This window comes from Enoplosus armatus, chromosome 3, assembly GCF_043641665.1.
Source record: "Enoplosus armatus isolate fEnoArm2 chromosome 3, fEnoArm2.hap1, whole genome shotgun sequence".
Classification (NCBI taxonomy): domain Eukaryota; kingdom Metazoa; phylum Chordata; class Actinopteri; order Centrarchiformes; family Enoplosidae; genus Enoplosus; species Enoplosus armatus.
In genome coordinates this window covers 9626359-9648548 of record NC_092182.1, presented here as the reverse complement: position 1 = coordinate 9648548, position 22190 = coordinate 9626359, and the positions used below count along the sequence as shown (strand labels likewise).

Genomic DNA, 22190 nt, shown 5'->3' with positions numbered 1-22190 from the left:
TAAAAGGAATAGTTTGGTCATTCTTTTGGAAAGCGCTTATTCGGTTTCTTGCCTGAGAGTTAGATGAGAAGATTGATACCACTGTCGCAGGGCTGCTGGTAACAAAACCTGCCCACCAGCACCACTAAAGCTCACTAATTAACACTTCCTGGAGTCTTCACTGGTTTTGTTGCAACTACTCCTGGCCAAGAAACAGTGACCCTCATGAAACCAAAACTTGATGTTTTTACACTTTGGTTTTTGTTCAGATTAACAAACTAGATAGAAATTTGTGAGCTTTAGAGGTGCTGGCAGGTGGATTTTGTTACCATTGGCCATACTAGATGTTTCCCCGTTTCCAGTCTGTAGAAGCAAACTGATGACTCCAGCTTCATATTCAACTTTTATATTACATAATATTTCTTCTCATCTAACTCTCTGCAAGAAATAGAATAGGTGCATTTCCCAAAATGAAACTGGGCGTATTGCTTTGACTTTCAACTTTAACTTTATTTTCCCCAAGGGGGAAATTTGTCTTGCAGCCAGGTGAAACACAGAACACACAGAGACTTGAGCAAAAAACATAAGTACATAAAACATGAATAAAAATACTGTGCTTAAAACATTTTAAACCCCCCTCACAAGTTCTCATAAAACAATGTAGGCTACACAAAACCTGTAGTATCCAACCCAATCATCAATGGTTGGAACATCACCACGATCACCCACTAATGGATCTATATTCATTGTAATAAAGTAAGTCAACAGTGGGATAATAGTTAGCCTATAAATACTCACTATTTACATATGGAACAAAATAGGTATGAAGCCAACACACCCATCAACAGTGACCAGTGTTTTCCCTCCTTCTACATATAGACCAATCAGAACAATTCAGATAAATGAGTCTCCTGAGAGCCTTAACTTAAATATCATTAAGGAGATACTTAAGTGAGTCAACAGGATTCAAATCTAGTGCAGTAGTTAAACTTAGACCGACACTAACGTCTCTGTGAGATCCCTCCGCCTAATTGCCTCTCTGTGTGAGCCGCTGCATCTGTCTCCATGCTGCGTCTCCCTCCGCCGGCCGCATCATCTCCTCCCGCAGAGTCTGGCGGAGCAGAAGCGTCTCTCACCTCCAGCTCCAGCTTTATGCCTGTGAGGGCTGCCCGGCGCAGGTGGGGATATTTCATCGATGCTCTCCACCTAATGTCACAATTTAATACAACTGCTTGAAATACCGGCTGAAGCAATGGGAGCCTTTGGAGTGATAATAGGGATTTTACATTACGCGGGACTTTACATTCAACTTAACGCGGCTCTCAACGTCGGACACGGCGAGGTGGATAATCACATCTCTGGAAATGGTAAGTTGTTTCATGCCTCTGTTTGATGGAGGTGGCTTGACTGGAGGGAGAATCTCCTAATATTATAGTATTCACTCTTGAGGAAGAGTGACTGGGTGGGGTTCAGTTAATAATGATTGTTCTTGATCTGGTGGGGATTTTCTTTCTTTTTTTTCTTCTTTTTTTTAAAAAGTTTATTCTTGTTATGAAGATAGATGTCCACTGTTTTTGCAGTCTGACTGTTGTCTGTGATTGGCATAAATACGTAAGAGTTGAGGGATTAAATAAAATTTAAGAATATAGCAGTTTTCAATGTGTCCACATGAAAGTGGTTGAATATAGTTCAAGTTGGTGATACAACTGAATATGACAGATCACTCTTAATAACTTATTAAGAGCTGTGATACACAAGCCACATTCATTAATAATTAGTTTCAACACAACCTATTTTGTTTGACAAAATCATGTTACAGCATAAAAGGCTTTTTACCACACAATTCAAACAGTAGCTGCTGACCAAAATGTCTTCAAGGTGGTTGTGTGTTTAATTATTTCTGCATAAAATCCTTTAAGAAAAATAACTGCTGTAACTGCTGTGATAAATGTTATAAAAACATTTATGGCCATATGATAATCTATGGCCTAAATGTCAGCGCAAAATACAGGTTCCCATGGAAATAGTGATACAATATCAGAGGAAATATAGGACTAACATAGGCTATAATAACATCACTACGAACTACACTAATTATGCAGCACCCATCACATATTATAGTGTTTTCCTTCATACGGATTATGCTGATGATAGTGGCATCAGGATGGAAATTAGTAAAAATAGCTGTTGGTTTACCTGTAAGAGTTGAGGAGGTTGCACCTGATGTGAAAATGAGCTTTGTGTTAGCTACACTGTTGTTGTGGCTTGTCACTCATCCTGGAAAATATACAGTAAAAGTGATTTTTTTGTCTAATACTACATTACATAAAGTGAATCCTTTTGGCCACCGAACAGCTCCATGTATGTATTTGAGAGTTTTGGCAGCGTTAACTCTCAACCCAGCCACATCAGGGATTTGAACCACCAACCTCCAAGAAACAAGAAAGATAAATGCTTTTTGTTCATGGTTTACAGTCGCGACAGACAGACGAAACCTGAGGGAAGAGGAAGGTGGATGACATGCAACACAAGCCCCCGTCAAAAGCAAATCGTGAATATTGCGATTGCATGATATGTGCCTTAGACCATCATCTAGAAATACTTATGCAAAACACATTCTGTGTTTTAAAGACACTTATCTCTGGGCGCATGTGAAATTATACATCATTAGATGTAATGTGTAAGTAAAATACTAGATCAATTCAGTTGTTTGAGGGTAGACATGCACTATAAACCCACACAAGACCAGCAGTGCAGTAAATTAACAGTGTTACTGGATTAATTTATGGTAAGAAGCATACAGCCCAGGTCTGGCTGAAGGTTTAGGCAGATGGACTTGAAATGGAAACTTGCAAGCCAATGTGAACCATAAAAACAAAACAAAAAAAGCCAAGGGTATGAGCCTTCAGTGTCCTTGACAAAGTACAGCCCCTGTAGGCACCCAAAGGAGAGAGGGGATCTATGCTGCGCTGTGTACTTTATTTAGAGGTGGGTGAAGGCTTGGGGTGTGCCCTGTTACTGTACTGTAGCACCTTCGCCATGTTTCGTATTCACAGCTGGGTGCCTCTTAAAAATTAGAGGGTGGGTTTATAATTGTTCAGTGCTCCTGGACCATATACTACTTGTGCTTGACTTCTAGTGACTCCGATTTGTTTGCTATGATTAGGCAGATATATTAGTGGCTGATCTATCATGTCAAATTTCCTTTTATTATTTTGACCAGGCAGAGTCATTAAGGGCTGGGAGATACAACTGTAAAATGTATCAAGATAAAATGTTTTCAGTTTCATATTTCAGTCGGTATCGATTATTATTGATCATTGTTAATGACCTTTTTTTAAATATAGACCAAGAGAAGGTTGAATTTAACAACCATACTTTTAATTTAACAATTTCCTCACCGTCTGCACTTTTCTCACTCCACGCTGTTTCTGTTGTTGTGTCACATGTTAACATACGTTAAATGATTGGCTGTTTGCGTGTCAGTCGTAGCAGCTCTGTTATCAAGGGATACGATAGGCTGCTTATGAGCCAGGGCGTATTCGTTATGTGCTTGGCGGTTTGCTTTCTCTCGAACAAATTGGTCATTGCTATTGATGTCAGTGTCTATCGCCGGTACATATCGCTATTGTTTTATCGCCCAGGCCTAATGTTATGAATCTACAGTCTGTGAAACCTGCTGTGTTTTCTTTTAAATAAGGGAAGGGGGAACATAGAAAATAATGATAGGGAGAAGTCCATCTTGATAAAAAAATAAATGGGTGTACAGTGGTCACAACAGGAGGAACCAATTACACAGCTGTAAAGCCCACTTCACTTTTCTAATGAATATTTAATTATGTTTCTAAGACTCTCCTGAAACCATTTACACAGTATTATTGTCACGCCACGTCTCTTGTTGAGTCCACAGTTACATGTTGTAGGTGAGGGCATCGTGAAATACGTTTAAGTACATATTGTAAGGTATAGTGTTCAGACAGCTGCTAAATCAACTTCATTACTGTTCCTTAAGTTCTTAAATTTTGACAGTACAATTGTTTTCACCTCATTTTCTCAATGAAATTCTGTTATTTTTTATCAGTGTCGCCTTTCTTGAACATAATTGGCATTTTTACCTACTAGCAATCGTACCTTTCTCAAGCATCTTCAGACACAGATTTACTGTTATCTAATTAAAGTGTGCGATAACAACTTCATCACAGCGTCTCACCACTTCTCCCTTGAGCCCTCTCTGCTTAGCAAGTTAGCTTTAGCTCGATCACTATAAATGAATGCGGCATGCAGCAGTTCCAAATGGATTGACTGTCTTGGACAGGTTAGAAAATCAATTAGCAGCATTTCTCCCAAAGGGAGTTAATTAAAATTGGCTATAATCGTTGTTCTTTCCCACTTCATGTCTCAGAACGGCCATGAAGAAGAAATGCCTCAGGGTGTGAAGTCTTAACGAGAGTGAAAACTCCTCTGGAATAAGAACTGTTCAGGTTTTTTAAACTTGATCCAGAAAACAAAATAAAAGCCTTCTCCAGCAACAGAAAAGAGAGCTGTGGCATCCTTTGTGGTTAAGTAATCCTCTGGATTTTTTTTCAATCGGGCTCTTTGATAAATTGCCCAAGCAGAGGGGAGCTGAGCTGTCATGTAGAGCAGAGAGGCTGGATGCACTGTTCTGGAGAGTGCTTGTTAGATTCAGCCCCGACTCATTTGTTTCAGATAAGTGCATGTGGCTGGGGCCCCTGCACCCCCAGTTTCCACTTCAGCTGAAGTGTAGATTGAATCGCGTGCGACCCAAAATTACATGTTCTATGTGAAGACACACGACCAGGCTGCATGGATCAGTACCTTCACCTCATTGTGGGCCACATGTGTTCGACTCTCACCTGCCATACGCTCCTGGGGAGTCTGTCTGTGAAGACACAGGAAGAAGCTAAGCGTTAGTCTTAGTATGTGCATGTGTCATCTTGTGTGAGATTTTTTTGTTCGAGTAGACGACGTATAACACAAAGTGATGATGTTGCCACAGGTGGTTTCGTCATCAATGCTGAAGCCCTTCAGTTCCAATGTAAGATACGGCATTGTTCGTGCTCTTTGGCAGCGTTCATCCTGTTATCCATCGTGAGCGTACCACTGTCACAGTGTGGGGGCGTGTACCAATTCATTAGGCTTCCAAAGTGTCTGGGATCCTCTGCCAGTCCTCTGCTTGGTGTCCTCTTAATGAGGACGGCCAGCCCAGACAGTTTGCATTGGCTTTCAATTTAATGGAGCTCTGACTGTGCGAGGGGGGAGGGGGGCAACAGATTGTACAGTCATGCTGTCACGGCGCGGAGGGTGCTGGTGGAGGCTCAGAGGGAGAGGCCAGGAGAGTGAAAGGATGGTTGAAACAATGCTCACCTCGAGAGGATACAGGAGACGGGACTACATTTTAACATGTCGCTACTTGAAGGGTGAGCTGCTTCCTCTGGTGACGCAGTAATCTCTGGTGGGAAGTAGTTACGCTTGTCATGACCCATGGTTTTTTCTTTCTGTGAAATCAACATTTTCTAAAGACAGAAATTGGCAACATCTTAATTAAATTGTGTATTCATTGTTGAACTTTTGTCCAAGGTTTATTCAATTAAGAATACAGACAAAGCACTCATATAAAAGAGCCAAATGCTTATTCTTGTCTTAGTGCCATAAAAAAAGCTGCATAACAACAAGGGCTGCAACTAACGATTTTTTCGACGTTTTCGTCATTGATTAATCTGCCAATTATTTTCTCCAATAATTGACTAATCATTTGGTCAATAACATTTTTTTTAAATGCCCATCACATTCTCTGAGCCCAAGTTTTTCAAATTGCTTGCTTTGTCCAACCTACAACCGTCCTCGCTCATGAAAACATACACACCATCACTTAAAGGTTCTCAAGGGCAACATACTCGAACAGAGCATAATGTTGTCAGTCATCCCTGGGGAGTCCAGATGGAGTTCACCGTGCATTCTTGAAAATGGCTCAGAGCCGCGGTATGTGTTGTCAACAACACGTGCTACTTCGCGTTGCTACACACTGGGAGGAAACGCAGAAATAGCCTCTGAGTCTTGTGTCCCAAGGGCTATGAAAAATTCACTCTGCAGGCCCAGTGTATCCGCGGCAATAGGCAGACAGCTGCTCGCTTGATTGCCGCCTCCATTCTTATTTCATTATTTTACCTTCCACCTTGAATGGAAGCTGAAGGTCTCACAACAAGCGATTATTTCCCCAAGGAGACTCCTTTCTGTTTGCCCTGCCGCTGATTCTGAACCAAATACAGCATTATTGACTTTCTGGCAAATTCCCAGACTACTTGTTTTTGTTTATTATGTTTCTTTTCCACATTTGGTTATAGGTTGTTAGCTTTCACAGCAAATGTGCTGTACAAAAATCTCAGTAAGTCAGGGCGATAGTATTCACAACTGGAGGTAACACATTTGACCCAACATTTGACTTAATCTGGCTGCTAAATAATGTTTTCATTGGTATTGGGTGAGAACTATAACCTCTAAACCAGTACAAAGTAGCGTAACCCCTGAAGATTTCTCCCACATTCGCTAACAAAACATAACCTCTTCCTCCAGTTGGTATCTGCGTTGAGGATTGAAGCTTTTTAAGATCAAGATAAATATCTGCAGCAGGCCTCTTTATTACAGGAGCTTCTTCTTGTTTCATCCACCGTTCCCTTGGGACTCCCCTGATTATTAAAGCCATTCATCAAGTTAGTGAAATACCTCTTCCCACAGGGATTCTGTTCAGGGGCTATTTACATTCACCTTGGTGGAAGTTACCGTGTTAAGCTGGATTTTTATGTCTTAGTGTTTACTGTGTCTGATTTTTTTTCTTCTCAATGAATCATTTCTTCTCTTCAGTGCCCTACGGATGTGACTCAAATGGAAGCATTGAGTTAATGACCCTGATTTTACTAGCTGTCCCCGTAGGGTGGCAGCTTTACAGGTGAAAAATGTTTACACTTAACCCAGAGAAGGATTTTCTACAATTCTTCCAGCTACCAGGGCTGATATAGCTTATTCCTCTGTGCCATAGAGCTCCATTGTTGTCCAAAGTAGGATTTGTCAGTTGCAGTTTGTAAACACAAAATTCAAAGTTCGAAGTCTTCCTCAGCTTACATATCTAGTTAGCTCAAAATTACTTTGTATTGTGGCTCTAGACCAATGCTGTATATGACCACGTTACTGTATCAGTTTTTCAGTGTTACAAAAAAATACACTGCACACAGTAATGTTAGCTATCTTCAGTTATATACTAGCTCATTATGGACACTAGCACTGAGCCTCAGACAATCAACTTTCTACGTTGGTTTGGGTGTGCCGCGGTAACCGGCGTGGCTTGTGTGTTAGAAAAGGATTCTTAGCTCAAACTCCAAATTAATAATCTGGTAATTTTCTCAAAACGTTAAGTTATTCGCATTGACTTAGTGTGTGTACACTGCTAGCTACTATTTTTGGAACGTTATATTTGTTGTAACTCTGCATCGCTCTTCATCCCCATCCTCTCCGTCAGTGCTCACCAGCTGGTGACAGCCAACCCCAGATTTGTTTTGGAACAAGCTTTATCTGCTTGGTGTTTCGCCTAATACCCTGCTTTCGCCTATTGGCTGGGGGCTACACACCCACTGCCCAAAGGTTGACGCCCAGAAACAGACACCGCCACACGATTCTAGTTTGTCATAAGTGATGATTAAGAGGGATTATTTTTGTATGAGTCTATACATTGTTTTTTTGGGAAAATCCAAGTCATTCTGCCTTTAAGGTTTACATTGTCAATAGGAATGATGAGACTTGGGGAAAGTGTTGAGAGACGGACTAACACATTGTTGATTTTGGTCTTTTCAAGTGGTCTGCTGACAATAAGAAAAATATAGAATAACATAAGCCTTATCCTTTAAGGCAAAGAAAAACAGAAGCTTGCAGGGTTGGAGACAAGCTTACCCTGCAAGCTTCTCTCTCTTTCGCTCACACACATGGAAAGGCAAAGATACGAGTGTCACACTTCCTTTCCATCCATGCTAATAAGCTCGCTGTAATTTAGTCATCCTCAAACAGCTCAAGCTCCCTCCAAAGCAGAGAGGGAGAGAGAGGATCGATGGATTGACCTCACACTGGCACTCAGGCTGGATTTATCCCTCTCATTTTGCCTTGGACCAGAAGTGAGAAAATATTTAAGAGTGGTCTCTTTGGGGCTTGAGCAATGTACTTGCATTTGTTTATATATTTATGTCCTCCACCACATTGCTTTTTCTTTCATTATTTTCTCCCCTATTCATTTTTAATGAGTCTTTGGTGGATAGCAAGCAGCTGCCTCTGTGTTCTCATGGCCTCATTTCTATCATTGCTTTCTGAGCAATATAGTTAAAAATGCCAAGGAGGACCATTTTAAAAATGCATGTACTGTACTTGGATCTTCAAACAAGGGTCCCCTGCCTCTGCTAGAAGACGGTTCTGACAGTACTGCCTTTATGAAAATCTATACTTAGAAAAAGGCCAAGCCAAGCAAACTTTTTCTGTGCCAGCTATATAGCATTATAAATGAGACAACCCAGTGTTCTTGAGCTTTCCCTGGAAGTTAATATTCACATCAGAAATACGTTTTCACTCTTTTCTCCGCCGTGAACATTTACCAGTGGAGTCGGCTTTTGTGTTGATTTAGTATTCTACCAAGGTTATGGGATTGATTTCTGGTGACGCCACTGTGATTAAAGTCAGGAAACAGTTGGAAGTCTGCTGAGCAGGCTTGTCGGGGCCTGACGGCGGCACAGCACTCACCAGTAGACAGTCTGTTTGTCAACAAGTCGTGTTTCACAGGCAGCTTAAAGAGGGCGCCTGCATAGCAAGCTGAAAGGCAATTTGACAACTTTCAGATCGATAAAGCTGCGGAGGAGGAGGGGGGAGGACGACAGGAGGCAGGATGGTGCAGCATTTGTTTGGGCACAACATGGTTTGGTGGTGCTAATGATTTGGGATGCATGCAGAGAGCTCTATATTTTCCACTTTGCATGTTATTATTAGGGATCCTCCATTCAGCAGATTAGGGCTGGGGCACCGATTCAGTACAGTAAGATCATATTCTGTTGTGGTTTTTGAAACTTATCTTGATTCCTGTTCTTAAATGTTATATAAAGCTTTCACGGAGGAGGCCCTTTAAGCCACCACTTGAACTACCTCATGTTTTAGGTGACAAATAAATATCACAGGTGAAATTTGAAATTCAGTTAGAAAGAAGTTCATTCTCACATTTTACTGCCACCTGTGACGGTTCGCAACCACATGTTGCCAAATTTAGCTCACAGGTGCCTCTCATGATCTACATGCATCAGTGCGCCAACACATTTACACCACAGTGGGTGAGTTTTACATGTGCAGGTACCACAGCTCATGAATATGGACCAGGCAGACGTGAGTGAGGAACAGCCTGCTCAGAAAAGGTGTGTTTGGTGTAAGGATGAGACACAGAGAACACTATATGAATATAAAAACTCTAATTTTTGAAATTTCTGTTTTACATTAGTTACTGTAATATACACAATCTGGGTAAGCTACACTCCCAAAGGTAATATTTCCTGGTGTTAGAGGATGCTGATCACTGCAGTGTACAGTAAAGTAGGTCCTCTTGCAACAATGACAGCTCAGAGTGAAAAATAAAAGTGGATTTTTACCCATTAACATTATATTTTTATTTGATTTTCACTTTAACTAGTTGTTTTAAAGTCAAAATAAAGACATAGATACATTGATAACACATACAGCTCTTGAAATGAAAGCAGTAAAGGCTTCAGCCCTATCAAATGTATAAATATGTATGTATATATTTACATCTCATGGCCGACAGCATGAGTGAGGCAGTGAAAAGTTCTTCTGCCAAGTTTTAAAACCGAAGCAACCGACATGATGACGCACATTAGAGACGAAAGCTATGACAGAAAGTCTCATTGTCAAAATGTCAAAGCTCCATACAAAAGCTTTAATGGAGCTATCCATTAGTGAAGAGAGAAATTGAAGGAAGCATATTGTAACTCCATTCAAAACCCCAGACACTGACAGGCTGTATGATCATTGTAGAGTGTAATATAACGGGATGAGATGGGGTTTGATTGCACTTCTTGTCAAGTTTAAAGCACAGTTCATAATGTACATTAATGTTGAGTTTGATATTACGCAATGTTTTATTACTTTATATAAAGATGTTTGACCACATGGATGGTGATTATTATCAGTGCCTGAATTGGACCAAAAAAGGTACACGACATTATCATTGCATGTGTCTTGGATATATTTATATTAATACGCATATCTTGGTATTATATCCCACTTCAAATGTATTTTTGTATGCATTCCATTACAACATACTTTTCCACAGTTTGTACATAAATATGTATTTGGTTAATAAAAACTCACCTCATTCAGTCGATAGTTTCAGTCCGTGTCCACTGTGTTCTCAGAGTGGCTAGGAAGGTGGTAGGAGACAGACGTAAAAAAGTGGCACCATGCTACACGTGATAAATATGTAAAAAACAAAACAAAAAACAATTAACTTGGCATAACTGAACAAAACTCATAGTAACACAAATCACATGCAAACAGCTACACACTGACGTCCAGTCCTCCTAACAGCCAAAAAGCAACTGCTAAAATAGACCCTTCCATCAGCAGGAGTCAGTCTAGGCTGTACTGTTTCTGCAGGTAAATCCAATAACTAGTGATAAAGTTATTCATACTCATTAACTTCAAAGTAGAAACACTTCGCCTAGCTTACTATATAACATGCATTTGCAGCTATACATAAATTAATTACAATCAACATAAATAACATAACCTACTTGACCTTCACCCCATACAGTTATTTGTTTTTGGGGTGGAGGTTTATCCATTTTAACGAGGTCATTTACAGCACTGTTTTCTCAGCGTTAAGCTAGCTATGTGTTTACACAGAGGCGCAGTTATGCAGGCCTTTTTTTTTTCCCACCCATATTCCTCGAAGCCCCACCCCCACTCATTCTTTTCTAACACCAAACATCTCTCTCCTCATGCCTAAACCTAACCAACCAAATCAACGAAAGCAACATACACTAGCCAATGAGAGGCAGAGTAGGGCTGACAGCTGACCCACTGAGGTTTTGTGGATGTGCACACGTCTATCTTTTCTATTGTTTTTGCCCCAAAAAATACTTTTTCATAACGATTAATCTGTTGCATACTACAGATGTATTAGATGTAGTATTACAATATTTGTATTGCATACTGTAAGATCTCACAAATATGTCTCTTGATCCCTCTCCTCCTCTGTGTATTTTGTATCTTCTGTATCTCCATTTTGCCTTCTATTCCTAAGACTGGTAATGAGGCTGTTTGCCCTTCACTGGAAACAAATCGGTGAACAAATGTAATTACATGATGGATTCAAACAACATCACAACAATTACATCTAATTTGTGATGATAGAAAGAAAGAAAGCAGAAGGCAGAGTTTGTAAAACTGCAGATTTCTTCTTCCAATGCTTCCAGCACATATTGTCGGGAGTCACTCTAAATGCATTTTCATTTGCCACTTTTCTGTCCTCCTCCTCCATCTGGTAAACGAGTTCTGTCTTTGTCCTTTGATCTTTTTTGAATTGCTGTGTTTTCCTGCGCTTTGGTAGTGTGGTTGGAAGAGATGCGTCTGTGTGTGTGTGTGTGTGTGTGTGTGTGTGTGTGTTACAGAGAGTTAAATGTTGCAAAATGATCATTTTGCTTTCTGCCTCACATGGCATTATCCGCCTCCCCCTCGTCCATTACTTTCTTGTATAGGGACATCCTGAGCATTATTGCTTGCATAAAACATGCAGCAGATGTTCATTTGTGATGGGTGAATGTTACACATTACACCTTTTAACATACATTTCAAATCCACACATCTACATTTACACACATACTCTGTATGCTGACAACAAGCCACAGGGCACCACACACAGTGAGACACACACACACAGGGTAAGTCTCCCAGGATGCTGAACACCTGCCAGAACCAGTGGGCAAGGCTCCAGGAGATGTAGTGAGCTACTCTGGGAGTTGGAAACACCTCTTTATGCCAACAGACACAGACTGCCCACTCAGCGAGAGAGGCACAGAGAGGAGGAGAGAGTATGGAGGGGAACTGAATTTAAGGAGGAAGGAAGGTGAGAGTACAGAGGAGGCTTGAGTGAACAAAAGAGGTAGCAGGAACCTCTAATAGGTAGAAAGTAAGAATGAAAGGGCAATGGAAAAGGGAGAGAGAGGAGTGAAAAGTGTGTTTTCAACAACAAGAGGGGGAGATTTGTGGGAGATGTTACTGAGCTGGAGAGAGAGACAGCAGGAGAGAGAACGAGCAAAGAAAGGATTTAAACAAGAGAAAGAAAAGAGGTGGAAAATTGAGAAAAATCTTGCGTTTGCAGAATGGGGCTCTTATTGGCTGGCTGGGGAAATGGAAAAGTGCAGGAATTACCTTGCAGCTATAAGCCTGTCCTACTGTAGCTCTGGACTCCCGAGTGTATTTGAGGACTCCCCGTGCAGCTCTCTCCTTGACTCGACTTTGACTTCACACACTGTGGTTTCAAATGGCTGTGGAGACTCAGCTAGCTTCATTAATTCTTCACCACTTCTCCTTTATACTCTATTTTGGCTGTAAGTTGTAGAAAAAGACTGTTTTCTTATATTTGAAAAGGTATCAAGGGTTTTAGGAGGTTGGTTTTATGAGAATACTTTTGCAAACAATGACATAGAAATAGCGTGATATTACTATCAGATTCGGTCTTGATTAAGTCTACAAAATAAAGACAAATGGTGACATAAGCAGCAGCCAGAAATGTATTGCTTTTATATGAATCAAAGACAAGCACCATAATTGTAGTCTTGAAGCTGTAACGAGCGGATGTTTTACATTTCTACTTGCATATCGACTACAGCAATCAACTGACAGTTTGCCCCGCTCCCCTTAGTTACTGTTGCTACGCCTGTCAGGCTTGTCGTTCTTGCACAGCACACATGCGATGATAATGGTGGCAAATTATCCACTTGAAATTCTTGGTAATTTTTGAAACAATGTTCCCTTTAATTTTATTGAACTGACAACTGTCCATAGCAGATTTTATCAGCTGAAGCTAGTTAGCTAAGTAAGCTTTCTTTAGCTTCATTAGTTAGTCGAAAACACAGCAAGACAGATCCGGTTAGTCTTCGTTCTGATATAGTAGCACACAGGACCAGCTTCCACAAATTTGAGAAATACCAGAAGGAGGCTTTTTCTTTTTGGTGACCTGTAACCTCATGGAAAATAATAAATGCCTCTGGAGGTAATGCTGGGTTAGGTTACTATACTATAGAGAGCTAGATCCGATGTTAGCTTATTGCAGATATATCGGTATCGGTGCAAATGTTTATATAAATATAAATGTCAAACCAGGTTTGAGGTCATTTAGAAAGGTGATCACCATTACATAGTTTGTCCACCAGAGAGCACTGGTAAGTCAACTAATCAAGTAATACGATACAATAATTTCAGCATTACTTTACTCAATTAATAAACTATTTATCTATTTTTTTCCCATTGTCCTTTTTTTGTGCTAATTTGTTCTTGTGTATTCTGCTGTGAGTCCCACAAACATCTTTTTGTCGGTGGGAACACAGCCTGTTCAAAGTGACAGATGCTGCTGTCTGTGCTCTGCCACTAGCTGTTGATACTGTATCTTGAGGACAAAAAAAAAAAAAGTGCCAGGCCCTGCACCGAATACTAAGAAAACTCAGATGATGGAAATGCCACCCTCTGTTGTTTTGCTCATATTTTTTATGCACAGTGAAGTTCTCTGCTATTCCAGGCTTCAGCTCTGGCACCATATGTTCAAAACACATTATTACAAGACATTGTGATGTGTTTTGTCATACCTCTGTGCTCTTCATCAGGCATCTGAGAGAAGGAGTGCAAGTCTTGAATAACAAGTTGCATAGAAGAAGAAAAAAAATTTAAGACATAATAAGAAAATGACTGAATAAGGTGCGAGGTGAAATAAATTTACTCCTGCAGCACCTTTTAAAACATCTTAGTGTTTTTCAAACAAAGTTAACACTGTTATAGAAAGAAGAATCCTTGGCCTGAAACCAAAGAAAATGTCTTTTCTCAGAAATATATTTCAAGACACGAAGGCATCAAATCCGCATTTTACATCAATCCTGCTCACTTCAGGATATGTTTTTCAATTTTCATTCTCCTATCAGAGGGGAAGGAATTAGTGGAAATCAGTTGATTAAGAGACATTTATTAATTAAGAATTGCAACATACAGTGTGTAGATACTTCTAAAATAGCTGCTACTGTGAGCTCCTTTGGCATTTTAAAGGTAATAGGTCTGGTTACATTGCTGTTCAATTTCTGGATCCTTTGTAATAATCATCAGAACCTTTCCTTAAATGACTTTCCTTAAAGATTTTCCTGCGATCATAAAAGACAGACATCATCAGATGAAGGTGAATCATTATGCCAGCTGTGTTATTTTTACAGTCTACAATGGCGCTGACGGAAGAGTTAGCGCTACAGATAATTGTCCCGTGAAATACATCTCACTGTGCAGCAATTCACAAGAAATCAGTGCAGAAGTATTTAATGTTTTTGCTTTGTTTCTCCTTTTGCTTTACACAGAGCTGTACCCAGAAAAACATTTACTGTATGTGCCTGCTTTGATATCTTGTTGTCTATCTGTCCTGTTTATCTGTTTTCACATCTTTCTTAGTAAGTAGTGATAGTTTAAAACAGTTTAAAATGAAAACAGTCTGTCATATCTCTGAAATGCCAGTTTCTATTTGTTTCACCTTTTATTTCACACTACAGTGGAAGAATCATCCTAGTAAGAAGTACTTATAAAGGTCTCTACTGCAACCACATAATTAAACTTGATTCGATTAAATAATTATATATTTCATCTTCAGCACTTAACATCGTTCCAACAAAAGATGAGAAGTTTTCTGCAGTGTTTCAAATGAAATACACTTTATTTTTGCTTCTAAACGTCATGCATGCCAGATCTAGCAATCACAGGACAACAATTCTCAATTATTTTTTAACAAAATGCAGTACTGTTTATGTTCATTTTGTATCATTAACAATCAAATTGATGTATTCTAATATAGCTCGACCAGTATGTCTTTTTTGGGCTTAATATTAATATCGATATTTGGGAGTTTAAAAATCATCTTGTTAGTGCTCTCTTCTGGACAAACTATGTAATGGAGACACCATTTCTAAATGAACTCAAACCTAGTTTGGCATTTATGTGTTGCAATTTCGTAATACTTCTCGGCCGACATCTACATCGATGTAGAGATATCTGCAATATGCTAACCGATGGCCTGGCTGATTTATTAGTACTCTTAATACCTAAATCTTAACCTAAGATCCACTGTTGAGTTTTTTTCTGGAGCTTTAACTGCATCTCACTGTCTTCATCAGCAGATGGAGTTTCCTCAGTTGTCCATTCACTGATGAAGACCTCTAGCTTTAGGTATGAGCTCTAGAAAAAGCTTACAAGTGGACCTTGAGTTAGGATTTTTTAATTTTTAATTTTACTTCAAAGTGAAGAATTAATTATTTTTTAATGTTTTAATAGTTTTCGCTTTGATCACAGCATCATGTTTTGTATTGTTACACACTGTAGCTTCAGGCCATGTATTTTTATACGTTTTAGCTTCAGGCCATGTGTTTTTATAGGTTATAGCTTCAGGCCATGTGTTGTTTAGTACACCTCTCATCATGACCCACTTGTAGCTGACAGGTGTGAGTATTGTGCACTTTCTGTTCTACATGAGAGGTGCCCCCCCAACATGAGCTTCAGAAACCAGGACGAAAGCATGTTCTCTGCCCTTGCATCTGTCAGCATCTTAATAAGGACTCATACTGTAAGACGGAGATGGAACAGGACCGGAGAGGCAGACTGAGTTTGACAGAAATGTATCCTTATCTCACCTGTTATTTTTCAATCTCAGGAGAATTTGCATAATAGAGGAGAGCTAGACAGGAAAGTAAAAGAACGAGGTATTCTCAAGTGGCTCCAGTGTGCTGGTTTTTCACCATGAAGTGCTGCCTGCTCCTACATAATGGGCCTTCATGTTGCCATGACAAAACACGTGTTCAATAAATGAACACCTCACATAATGAGGGAATGGTTCCAAGGATTTAAAATCCTAAATATGGAGACATTTTGTCTTGGGTCTATATGTTAGCCAGCCTTTTTAATCTCTCGGCTGAAGAATTAAACATATACACAAATATTTGAATTCTGTTGTAGCTTTCAATAGATGACTCAGTAGCCTGTCAGGGATGTAAAGTAAATGTGTTTAATTTGTGGTCTGTGTTAGTCCTGACTTTGGTCTGTGAATAAAGTTGTAGCTTTCAGCACTGAGAGAACATTAAGTGAAGTAAATGGTGTGCACAAAGCATTTCATTTTCACTGACACTGACAATATTGATATTGAATATTTCCTGGCATACATAAGTAAAAACACTGTCTGTGAACATTTTGCTGTATGTTCTTTGTTTATAAAACGCATTGAGTAATGAAAAAGAAACAGTTGTTTAATTGCAGCAAAAAGGAACTGATGAGTAGCAGGCTGGACAATAGTGTCATAAAGGTGATCTGTGTGTCTTTCCTTTACTAACAATCCTTTCTGAAGGTCCTATTTCCTCCTTATCACTGTATGTGTATGTGTGGATTTAGTCACTCTGCTTTACACCACCTCTCTCAGAATTTCCTATTACTTTCCCTCACTTTTCCATCTATCTCCATCATCTCTTTCTTCTCAACACACTCGCCTCAGTTCACCTCTGCCCCCGTCCTTCTTTTCTCTTTTTCCTCTCCTTCCTTCTTCCTCTACCCTTCTTGGCCCCTGTTCGGCTCTGATCCTTCAGTACGTCTCCTGACAAATGAGGCCATTGCCTGGCCTCGAGCAGCGGTGCATCAAGGGCACGACTCCTGAGGGCCCAGCCAGTCAAACCACACCAAAGCCCTCTCCACCGTCCCTCTATTCTCAGCCTTCTTCCTTGCATCCTCCTGATCATCATTGGATCCGCTCTTGCACAAGGCAGAGTGAATGTCAATTACAGATACGGTGACTGACTTCTCTCTTTTCTCACCTGGTCTAAATATATTCAGTCTGTGCGTCCTCTGCAGAGTTTCTCTGAAAGAGGATTATTCTGTAGATGAGAGGTAGAATATTACCTATTGCTGGAGCAGACGGCTTATTTTCTTATCACACTTCATGTATGGTGATATTTATATTTACACTGAGTATGAATAGGTGGAAGCTTTTAGGAGGTTGTTGATGTGTTGATTTAAAATACAAATTGATCAAATAGATATAATAAATTAGGATGTGCAGGGATATTTGTTCTCAGAGAATTGTTGTGGACGTTGTTTGATGTGGAGCCATTGCATCTTGCTGAAAAAGTATCTCTACCTTGGTTCAGTTTGTCACACTGAGATATATTGTTGATGGCTAACACCATTTACATTATTGTAGTTACAGTAGTTGACATTTTCCTTGGAAAAAATGAGTTCATACTCTCAAGCCCTCAGTTTAACAACTTTAAGCCTGCAGTAATAAATATTTTTATATTTACAATGGATCAAATGACATGTATGTATGTAAAAGGTGACGAACCCTCAGATAATTACTAACCGACTCTGCAGTCCCTTCAGCTCTATGGACCATTTTAGCTCATTGTTTTAGTTTTACAGCCAAACAACTGTTTTGGTTCAGTCTCACTGCTCTCATGAAACCGGTTTCCAGCAGCAGCAGCAGGCAGCTGTATTCAGCAAACAACCTGTGATAAACCCACTGTACACTACCTGTCCAGCACCAAACAGCTGACAAAGAAAGGTTAGTGACTAGCTTAGCTGGTGAAAATAGTGGCACATCTAGCAACTAAAGAGACATCAAATTTGGTGTAGTTTGATTTATTTATTCTGTGAGGGCTCTTTGCTAATTGTATTTGGTTCAATGAAGAAATATTATTTAAGCACTTCGGGAATTGGAAGACACAAAAAACAGCTACAAAATAGACCAAAACGAAAAAGAAAGAAAGAAAGAAAGAAAGAAAGAAAGAAGGAATATGTTTATGGATATGCCCACAACAGCACAACAGGGAAAATCATTTGTTCAGCACTCCTGTTCCCATAATATTTCTTAAATATGCTCATATTTAATCGATGCAATCAGTGAGACTGAGAGAGAGGACATGAGAGATGAATGAGTGAGATGAGGAGGAAGTGTGTATTCGGTGGATGTGAAACCAAGACTCAATGTGATGTGATACTGTACATTTACATTTAATCAATACACATCTCCTCAGATGGTTTATGTGCATCATACAGTACTTTCACTATACAGTATATTAACTACATTATAATTAGAATGGTAAATGCTATATGAATATTGCCTACACAACATTAAACTGACTATAATGAGATTACACTTCATGGTATAAGACCTTAGTCTGGTGTTTGTATTGATGTGTGGAAGTTAATTGTGCAAAAGAGCAAAGCCGCCAAGTTTAATTTAATGTAATTTCTGTCTGGTGTCTGGTTTAAGGCTGTTTCTGTTCCAGCCTTAGAGACGGTGTTGTAGTCATTTCTAGCTGTAATAATGTGAACGTTGTCACTCATATCGATTTTGATCTGAGCTCTTAAAATCCTTTGCTTGAGTAGTCAAGTTAAATTTGTAACATTTCAAACACAGAAAACATGGGGAATGATTGGTTTAAAATTAAAAAAAAAATAAAATCATATAGTAATCAATAGTATCATCCATTAACAACCTGATTCATGCTTTTCTTTTTTCTTGTTTTTCTTGTTTTTATTTTATGACAATCACCACATGGTGATTAGACAGGAAGTGTCATCTTTTTCTGTGGTTGTGAGTAGAAGTGGGTTAATGCTAATTCTTTAGAGTGTGTTTATAGATAAAGGTGCATGTAGGTCAGCTGATGTCTCCATTTTGTTTGTCTATAGACTAGAAGGATTGTCCCCCCACACATGCTGCATGCTGAGTCAGATGATATGTTATCTTGGATTATTGATCATTACTGGAAGCCAGTCCAGGGAAAATTATGTTCTCTGTGTAGGTGGTTTGTCTTATGTGCGTGGGATTGAAGTGCAATGACACTTCCAAATTTGTCTATTTTACAATGTTCAGCTCGGGCTGCTGTATCATCGACAGAAGGATTAACGTTCTTGAAACTCTTTCAGCTCAGTTTCTATTCTGCTTTCTTTAAACTTCTCTTCAAACAAAGACAAAATATTATTCAAATTGTGAACGAGCTCACTACTACTAAGAGAGTTAAAGGTACAGAAAGTTCTACTTTGTAATACTGTGTACTGCAAATAATTGATTATGCATGATGGATCATACCCAAAGATGGCCACCAAGTAACCTTAGCAACAGTTTCATCTAACAAGTAGCACAGGTTTGTTGAGTCGATACCTTCTCTGTGTTTACTTGGCTACCAACACCTTGTACCTGCGTGTCACAGTTTTTCTCTTGCTGAAGTGTGATGCAGCAACGTCGCCAGTGAAATGTTGTCACTGAGCTACCTGAGAAATAAAAATCTTGAGGATTTGTGTTTCTGTCATTTTGGGGATGTCTTAAGCCCATCATTGTCCCTAAACTTTTCAACTTTTCTCTTGTAGCTCTCTTTACAGAGGTGCCACACGACATCACGACGCAGAGCGGTGAGGATGTAGAGATGGCTTGTTCCTTCCGTGGTGCGGGCTCTCCCTCCTACTCCCTGGAGATCCAGTGGTGGTACATCAAGGACCACAGAGAGTGGCAAGAGAAGTCTGCCCAGATCACTAATAATGTAAGCCGCGGGGGATTTTCCTTGTTGATTTTGTATGTATAAGTATACCCCAGGGGGTACTTCTTCAGTTGTCAGTGGGTATGCAGAGAGCTCAACTAATTAACTTTAAAATAGTAATTGAGTTGTGATTTAAAAAAAAAAAACGAATTTCCTATGTCATTGAGATGCTTATGGTTAGTGCTTGAGAGCAGAATCATAACGATAATTATTTTACACAGCAACACACCTTTTTTCTTCAAGGTTAAACCTTTCCTTTTTTTAATCTGTTTAGGAGAATTACAAAGTCCATTTTCAGTTTCACTTTTTCAGTTTGTGCAGTTCAATTTATTCGGACAGAACAGCTCGGACTGAACCTAAAGCTTACTGTATATCAGGCTGAGGGAAATGCAATATTAGCCACGGCAGAAACCCTCTGGCACGGAAACGAAGGGATAATTGCTGATTAGCATTTGCCAGCACTGGGGGAACAGGTTGACTCTCTCCCATCATGGGGGAACTCAGGCTCCCATGTTGTGCCTCTAGACACTATAATTGGCACTGAGAAAGAAATAGATTTTCAAAATCTCTTCCCGCTCCATGCATAATTCATACCTATGCCCAAAAGAATACCTCTGTGCAATGTGTATGCAGAGACATTCACACACACACACCCTCCTCCTCAGAGGCTTACAGGCTGTAGAGTGCGCTCATACACACACATTTACATGCACATATAAGCATGCATGCACACAAACATACATACGTAAAGCTCAACCACCAGAGAAAATGGTAACCACAGCAGATCAGCAATCCAGGGAAGCTAAGTTTTGTAAAGAAAAACTGCAGGAAACATGTTTGCCCACTGTAATGTTTTGCAGTCAATGAAATGGGATATTTTTAGCATGAGATGTTTTTAGGAAAGTGCAGCCTCGATCATCCTTCTGTTGCTAACACATCATCCATATTTCTGTGCAGTTTGTACCCCTGGAGGAAACGTCCAAAGATGCCACCAAAATAAGTGTGAGTTTGATCTTGCATCAACTGTCAACTAGCACAAAGCAAAGACAATATCAAAGAAACTAGCTGATTTCTTTTTTTTATTATAATGAACATGAAAGACATCCAAGCCTTTGCAGGTTATAATTTCCATTCAAGGATATGTGCTTCACTAACTCCTTACCACAATAATGCATGATATAGAGCATGTATTAATTCAGTTATGTTTACCATATGGCTGTAAATATGAATGCATCCTCTTTTGTCGCCGTTAGGTGGTAAAAGTGGCCGGCAGCAACATCTCCCACAAGCTCCGTCTCTCCAGCGTCAAGCCGTCCGACGAAGGCACGTACGAGTGTCGTGTCATTGACTTCAGTGGCACCGTGGCACAGCACCACCACGTTCGCGCCTACCTCCAGGTGGAGCCTGAGAGGGGTCAGGGGTCGGATGGCGTCAAGCTGCAGGAGCCAGGGTACCGGTCACAGGGCAAACGCCCGCACCCCAACCACCAGACAGAGGGCAGGGAACTGAAGAGGAGATCCGCTGGCAGCACCACTGACTGCAATGAGAGCTGTGTGCTTTAGAGCGGGCAGTCTGCCTGCCTGCCTGCATGTTCATGACTTATCTCTACAGAGGGACGGTCATCAACACACACGTCACCACAGAGCTGAGGCGTCAGACGTAACTGGACCCTTTGTTGTTCACGGTTTGTTTGTCTTTAATCTTTAATATTGCTGTTTGGATGCCAATGCTGTTGAATGAATTTTATTGACAGTACACATGAATGTGTTCTATTTGTTGTTTCGTTATTTGTCACTGTGCTTTTTCCTATTGCATTGCGTTTATGTTAATGTGACAGTAAGGCTGTAATAACAGAGCTTCTATTTTGTTATTTTTGTCTGAGCAGGACTTTTTCGGTGGCCGAGCACCAGGAACTTTTCCTCACAAAGTTACAGTACACGGAAGCTGAGAGTCAGAATTATCATTGATATCATAAATAATAATTCACTGATGCAGACACAGAACTAGACCATTTCCTCTGCAATGTGCCAGTTCTACTGTCTTTTACCAAAACATATATCCAAAAGCTGCAGTGTTTCAATGTAAATGCTTTGTAAGGAAAATAAAGAATAAATTAAGCTTTTTCATTCATCTGAAAACTTTTCAAAGTGCATTGATTTCCTTAATGTAATTAAATTTAAAACACAATCTGTATTTAACTTTCTAAACCACTAGAATGTTTGTCAAAATAAAAATGTATGCCTTCATCACATCACAATAATATATAAATTCTTGTGTATATTCACATTTGGCACTGTAGACTTTTACTGTTATCATTAAAATAAAGTTTACTACTGT

General features: G+C 39.8%; 1 protein-coding gene across 1 annotated transcript; it reads left to right on the top strand.

Moving 5' to 3' along the window:
• Positions 1 to 1231: 1231 nt before the first annotated feature.
• LOC139283383 (V-set and transmembrane domain-containing protein 2-like protein) lies at positions 1232 to 21415 on the top strand. The gene is made up of 4 exons (XM_070903382.1): positions 1232 to 1346; positions 19687 to 19856; positions 20811 to 20855; positions 21107 to 21415. The coding sequence occupies exons 1-4, from the start codon at positions 1232 to 1234 to the stop codon at positions 21413 to 21415; spliced, it is 639 nt and encodes a 212-aa protein (XP_070759483.1).
• The last annotated feature ends 775 nt before the right edge of the window (positions 21416 to 22190 follow it).

What these genes read in the sequence shown, in the direction of transcription:
- LOC139283383 (XM_070903382.1), top strand. Translation starts at nt 1,232, where the DNA reads ATGGGAGCCTTTGGAGTGATAATAGGGATTTTACATTACGCGGGACTT. An exon ending in CTGCCCAGATCACTAATAAT is followed by an intron (nt 19,857 to 20,810) that starts GTAAGCCGCGGG and finishes ATTTCTGTGCAG; the next exon opens with TTTGTACCCCTGGAGGAAAC. An exon ending in AAGATGCCACCAAAATAAGT is followed by an intron (nt 20,856 to 21,106) that starts GTGAGTTTGATC and finishes TGTCGCCGTTAG; the next exon opens with GTGGTAAAAGTGGCCGGCAG.